The sequence below is a fragment of the Carassius gibelio genome, chromosome A1 (assembly GCF_023724105.1).
Source record: "Carassius gibelio isolate Cgi1373 ecotype wild population from Czech Republic chromosome A1, carGib1.2-hapl.c, whole genome shotgun sequence".
In the NCBI taxonomy this organism is placed as follows: domain Eukaryota; kingdom Metazoa; phylum Chordata; class Actinopteri; order Cypriniformes; family Cyprinidae; genus Carassius; species Carassius gibelio.
The window spans coordinates 27,028,899-27,035,580 of record NC_068371.1 but is presented as its reverse complement, the minus strand read 5'-3'; the positions used below and the strand labels follow the sequence as shown (position 1 = coordinate 27,035,580).

Genomic DNA, 6,682 nt, shown 5'->3' with positions numbered 1-6,682 from the left:
ATTAAAATATTCTGTAAATTAACTGCAATATTCTGTTAATTCCATTAGTTTTAAGAGCTGAATGTGTTTCGATATACCCATCCTAACCATTAAACGACCATTAAACCCCAAAAAAACATTAAAACAAACGCACATTTTTAACAGCGTAAACATTGCATTAATTTATCTAGAGGTTCAGTGCACAATTCATTTCTACATTTTCTGCAGCACTGTTTCTGTTCTTGGGGGAGAATTTTCAATACAAAAAATGCAGTTTTGTGTTTATGTTCTAGGCGTATAATGTGACCATAAATTAGCTTGTCAGGCTTCAGCACAAGAAAACGACAACAGCGAGGTTCTTGTGTTTTTAACTAATCATTTGGATTAATTTATTAACAGACTCTTTCAAGATCACACATGGCGCCACCTACTGACGTAACGATGTAACATTCAGATAGGGCCACCGATCAAATCAGTCAATGAATCTTTTTGGTTTATGTTTACTGATATTTTACACCTGAGAAACAGTAGACAACATTTGCCTGTAATTTGGTAACTGACATAATTTTTCCTATGCTTTTACTATACTTAAATATATATTTTCAACTAGGGGTGCACATTAAATATCAGCTGTGTAAATCCACGCTGATAATGAAGGTGGATTTGAGCAGCTTGTCCGTTAACAACGGCTCTGTGTGAAATCAACACCTGATGGAATTTACCACTGATTAGATAACTGGCTTCACTGACGAGATGCGAATTAATTATCGGCCGATATTTAATCTGCACCCCTATTTTCAACCTTTCAGGTATCATGTGTGTTCCAGCCAACAATTGTATGTTAGCTCCTCTAAGCCCCGTGCTCTCTAGAGCAGAGGTTCCCAATCCTGGTCCTGGAGGCAACCCAGCAGGTTTTGCATGTCTCCTTTCTCTGACGCACCCTTTTCACATCTTGTAGGATTGGGAACCACTGCTCTAGTTAAGTTCCTGTATACAGGGCCGCTGCTGGCCAAATGGGTGCCCTAAGCAGGATTCTATTGTTGTGCACCACTTCCTCAAATATTATTATTGGAAAAACACCTACTATAGGGGGGAAAATAGACCTTTAATCAAAAAATAAAAGTAAATGAATAAATAGTATTATTTACAAATTACAATTGTAGCTCTCGACATTTACCTATGGCTATAACTTAATTATGACTCTAATTTATTTAATAGTCTCAAGCATTCAGAAATCTTGCAAAAGGAAATTAAGCAGTTTTACTATGATAAAACCATGGTTTATTTTTGTAAGGGTTGTGATATGCACATTTTTTGTTGAAGAAATTATAAAGGCTGTGTCATAGCAAAAAGGTGGCCAAAAATGAAAGATTAAGTGAATATTTGAATTAAATGTTTGGTCAGTAGCCTAAACAAGGATTTGATTGTCCTGTACGTAACAGCAGCAATTACATGGCATTTGGCTCCATTTGCAGCCATTTGTAATAACATGTACACAAATTGTTTATTTTTGTATTTGCCCTCATTATGTATTTTAACAGTGCTATTAACCAATCATAATTTCCTCATAGTTTATATATATATATATATATATATATATATATATATATATATATATATATATATATATATATATATATACAATGCATTTTAAGTCATTTTAAAGGCTATTGATGGCTTAGGTTTGTTTTTAAGAACGATGATTTGTGGTGTTATTGTTAAAACCATGGGTAATTTTCATAAGGGAACCTGAAAAAAAAATAACGTTCACAGGAATGTGCCTGAAAGTGATAAACAGGCCTCATTTTTACCTAAATGATTTCTAATTTATTTTAATATATATTACAAATGTATAAGGTGTGCATTGTAGCTGACACCTAACTGAACACATTACAATTGTTTTATGACTGCAATTTCTTCTGAAATGTTATTGAGCTTCGAATTTGCATTTGAGCCCATGTGAAAAAGTATCATGATTTACAGTTTATTTGAATGAATATCAAACATTAAATTCAATTGTGCATAATAGCTGACACCTAGATGAACAATTACTTTCTTTAGTTTTCTTTTCTCTGCACCGGATTGCTGATGTCCTTTATCCGGGCATAGATGTCCATCCATCAATATTATTTTTTTTGTTTGGTTTTTTTTTTTTTTTTTTGAGCAGCTGGGATGGAGTCCCCTCTGGGAGTTGGTGCTCTATACACAGACTGCGTACCCTGCGTATAGGGAGCGGCGGTACTGCCTGTATACACACAAAACACACACAGTTGCAATCAAAATGATTCTGCCACCTTGACCTGTGATGTCTCAACATGAAGGCCATGCTTGTTTGATGTCTGTCTTACACCACGCATTGAAATATTTCCCCTCCTTTCATCAGATCATCTTGCAAGTCTTTGGCAGTAAATCAACTGTTTTTCTCAGTTGCTCTGATCAAGTATTTTATTCACTTTGATAGTATTATGGTTTTTCTTCAACGCCCTGTCGCCCTCAAAGGTTTTCTGATCTAACACATTTTAAACCCATGAATAAGGTTGCCAGTCTCTAATAATAAAAAATTCTTCACTTTAACTTTTGTGAGAGCTCTTTTGAAAACAACATTGTTGAATAGGGCTTGAATAATTATGAATGATCTGTATTACAATAAAATAAATCAACTCAGAAATATTACATTATATATTGACATTATCAATTTTAATATGCTACTAAACTGTCATAGATATCATTTAAAAAAAAATCTTATATTTGTAAATTACAGCCTCTTAGGAGTTGAATATATTTAAAGAATTGTAAAATAATTGTTTTTAACCCCAAAAGCCACAGCCATCCTTGCTTACCCATCTCCTGCAGCAGGTCAAATGCCAAGCCTTGTATGACCAGCATACTGGAAGACAGGCCAGATTTCAAGCTACTACGATGCCTTTCCCCCTTGAATAAGATACGGGAGACGGTGATGTTCCTACACAAGAAATATCACATAGTTAAGACCTAGAAATGCAAAGCTTTCCCTTGTGGCTTTCTGAGTCACCACTGAAATTGGACTTCCCTCTAAGCTAGATGATTAATTCCTCCTACCCACATCCACGGCCTGACCTCATCGCCTGCCAAAATCGATCGTGCTCTGACCTTGCAGAAAATCAAGAATGGAATACTTCCTTTTTACAAGATGATTTAATGAGTGGAAGTAGTTGAAAAACCATTCAGCATGATGTGAAGGCACCCAAAGCAGAGAAAGACGAGAAGATGGAGGATTGCAACTCACAAGTTAAAAGCGAATGGGGATACAGTGTCAAAACCTAAAATCAGGATCAAGTTCAACCCCACAGTGAAAACACATCAACTTCTAATGCACGCCGAGTGAGTACCCCAATTATCAATGCGAACAGAAAAAGTAGCTTCAGTTGTGAAGAGAAAAGGAGAAATGTATTCACTTCTCAGTAAGAAAATGCCTCACACTGCCAATAAAAAAATATGATGTTTTACCTAAACCAAAATACACAGGTATTGTAAAACGTGGTCGTGGCAGAACCCCAGGATCCAAAAACACTTTTGCAACACTGCAGAGAAATAGCCCACTTCAGGACAAGGTGATTGTGAAGTGAAAAAAACTAAAACAGACAGTGAAATCAAACGGGGTAATAAGAACCAAATACACAGCAGAAGAAAAACTCATCAGAAATAGAAGAAGCAGATGTTAACAGCATTTTGGCACAGACACCCCCAAATTCTCACTTAAAATATGCCGTTCAAGTGAAGGGAGCAAGTGTCCTTGATCAAATTTTCCATCAGACTGTTAAAAGCCTCGCTGGTAGGAGTTTCCTGAATATTGATCAGCAGCTAACATCAAGTTTGCAAGGCACGTCTTTTAGCCTTCAAAAATTCAGAGGAGGGAAAAGTGAAGATTAGAATAGTAAATTAGTGATGAATAGCTGTGAACCGATCGAAAAGGGTATTTGTGTTACAGAATACTGATTCCCAAAATCAGATGGGAAAAGACATTCAGGACCGAGCGACTGAGATTTCTGTCCCGTTAACAGCTGAGGAGGATATGATGAAGGAAATTATGAAGCCGGGTGATGTTATTGATGATGCTGATCATGCAGTGTCACACACAAAGAGAGACCATGTCGGTTCTATCTATGAACTGACAGTGATGAAGGGAATAGAAATTAACTTTGTATGAATCCTGACAGAACACCAGCAGAGCATTTCAGAAATTAACAAAACTATGAAGCTATGGATTCAAATGAGAGTTCAGTTGAGGTGACATCAGACATGTACAAACACATTCAGGAGGATAGCTGGGTGGCCGACAGTTTGGAGAAAGAGGAGGATTCAGGAAACAATGAATTGAGTAAAGGTCACATGGCAAGTGCTAAGATTGCACATTAAAATTATGTAAATAAATGTACTGTATATAAGTTCATATGACACTTTTATGTGTGTGCTTTATTTAATGTACATTAAGATACCTATTTGGTATAATTAAACACACTTCGAGTATGTGTATTATATATATATATATAATGTATGTGGTAAAACATACAACATGAGTTTGCCAAGGTTACCTATATTGCCCAAATATTAAATTCCCTAGAAATATTTCCCAATAATCACAGTTGGAATGCGAGAATCGTGCTAAATAGCAAAATAAAATGTAATTAAAATAGAGAAAAAACAATTTAATACTATAAAAAGGAAAAATAAATAAAAACGAAACACAAGCAGAGCGTAACTTCATTTAGATAGAAGAAGCAGCGCAGCAAACATGGGGCAGTGTTTTTGAATAGAAAACTTTATTGTCAGCGGAAGTACCAATTACAACTCTGGGTGGTTAGGAGGATCCACGTGATGGTCAAGCGCGCACTCTGAAGGTTAAAGCAGGCTGTCAGATCTCTTTGTTTAACGGGACCCACGCTCTGCCCGGTGGGTTTTTAGTGAGGGTAACCCGAAAGGTAATTTGCAGAAATGGACCCCATGAAAGCGCAGCAGCTCGCCGCGGAGCTGGAGGTTGAAATGATGGCTGACATGTATAACCGGTATGAAGCCCACGGTGGTCTTTTTAAACGTGTAACAGCATGCTCTCAGATTACTTACGATCTCGATATATATGGTATACGAAATATATGGACTTGTGTAACGTTAGTAGGTTACACAACCATTGAATAGTGTATTGTAGATGCAATGTTGATGCAACAATGCATTGTATTTTGTAAATGCTTAAATACTTTGAAAAGAAAAATGTTGTGTACTATTTTAAAGTTATATTCATTAAATAAAAAAGCATGTTAACTGGTAAGAGGTACAATCACTCATCTGTACATAGTAATTATATTTATACACCATTACAATATTCCCTTTACAGTTACTGCTCTAACATACTATTACTTGTGTTACATGTAGCCTTTTAAACATACATTTAACATTGCAAAATATATATATTAGTCAGATTTTTTAAATATATATATATATATATAGCTGCTCACTCTGTGTCCTCTGCTATATTTCAGTTGATATCAAATATTTTATTTTGTCCATAGAAATGTGTTATTATTTGCTACAGTAAATTGACGTGACTGGCTGTTTCCATGAATGAAATTAATCAATAATAATATTCATTGTCGATTATTTTCCTTCGCGATTATTCTACATTTTATCAATTCATTGTTACAAACCTTGTAGTCTCTACAAAATAATAGGACGAGTTAATAAAAAAAAATATATATCCTTGGTACAAGTCGTACAGGTGAACATTGTTTCTTTGAGATTATACATTACATAACTAAAAGTGTACCATCTCATCTATCCTGTGTGTTTTTTTTCCCCCGTCATGCAGCATGACCAATGCATGTCACAAGAAGTGTGTTCCTCCTCATTACAAGGAGGCAGAACTTTCAAAGGGGGAAGCTGTGTGTCTGGACCGCTGTGTCGCCAAATACTTGGACCTGCATGAGAGACTTGGTCGGAAACTCACTGAGCTCTCTGTTCAGGATGAGGAGGTGATGAGGAAGGCCGCTGTGGGCACTGGATAGACCCCATACAAACTCCAAGGGTGGGCTGAAGGCCTTTGAATGGGGTTCGTGGGAGGAATGGGCACTTTGGACATCCAAATGGGGAAATCAGGCAGCATGGCCATGGATATAAATAATATAACACGAATAAGAACAATATTGTGACAAATATTGATTCACTGTTTGACAAGCCACTAAAGAATCCAGACTTTTGGGAGGAAGTGGGATATATTTTACCCTATGAGTTGTTGATCGTTTGTTGACATGAACATTATTAACATCACAAAAATAGAGCTTTGTCTGTGTAGGGAGATTTGTGAAGCATTGTGAAATTATGTCCTTGTGAAATAGTTTTTTTTTTATGTTGATCATTGTAATCTCTGACATTCTCTGATTCATTTTACAAAATGTACCGTTATTTCTCAGTAGAATTAAAATGTTTAACATTCTGTTTCACTCATGACTCTTTCTTTAAAATAAGCAAAAACAGCCTGCAGTTAAATAAAATTGTGTCAGGATGGTTATGACAGTTGAAATTGTTTATATATATATATATATATATATATATATATATATGTGTGTGTGTGTGTGTGTATTTTTAATGTTTAAAGAGGATTAATTTCAAGTCTCATCTACTTATTTTAATGTGCTGACAGATTGTGAACTAAATACTTTTAAAGGAGAAGTGT

General features: G+C 35.6%; 1 protein-coding gene and 1 long non-coding RNA gene across 2 annotated transcripts; one reads left to right on the top strand and one right to left on the bottom strand.

Moving 5' to 3' along the window:
* Positions 1-2,130: 2,130 nt before the first annotated feature.
* Positions 2,131-4,675, bottom strand: LOC128017250 (uncharacterized). The gene is made up of 3 exons (XR_008184387.1): positions 4,551-4,675; positions 2,820-2,941; positions 2,131-2,224 (listed from the first exon to the last, which is right to left on the bottom strand). It is a non-coding gene; the product is annotated as an uncharacterized LOC128017250 (long non-coding RNA).
* Positions 4,676-4,804: 129 nt separating this feature from the next.
* LOC128017230 (mitochondrial import inner membrane translocase subunit Tim10) lies at positions 4,805-6,449 on the top strand. Its single transcript, XM_052602516.1, has 2 exons — positions 4,805-5,021; positions 5,819-6,449. Exons 1-2 carry the CDS (start codon positions 4,951-4,953, stop codon positions 6,012-6,014), a joined length of 267 nt encoding a protein of 88 aa, XP_052458476.1. The 5' UTR covers positions 4,805-4,950; the 3' UTR covers positions 6,015-6,449.
* Positions 6,450-6,682: the final 233 nt, after the last annotated feature.

What these genes read in the sequence shown, in the direction of transcription:
- LOC128017230 (XM_052602516.1), top strand. Translation starts at nt 4,951, where the DNA reads ATGGACCCCATGAAAGCGCAGCAGCTCGCCGCGGAGCTGGAGGTTGAA. An exon ending in ATGGCTGACATGTATAACCG is followed by an intron (nt 5,022 to 5,818) that starts GTATGAAGCCCA and finishes CCCGTCATGCAG; the next exon opens with CATGACCAATGCATGTCACA.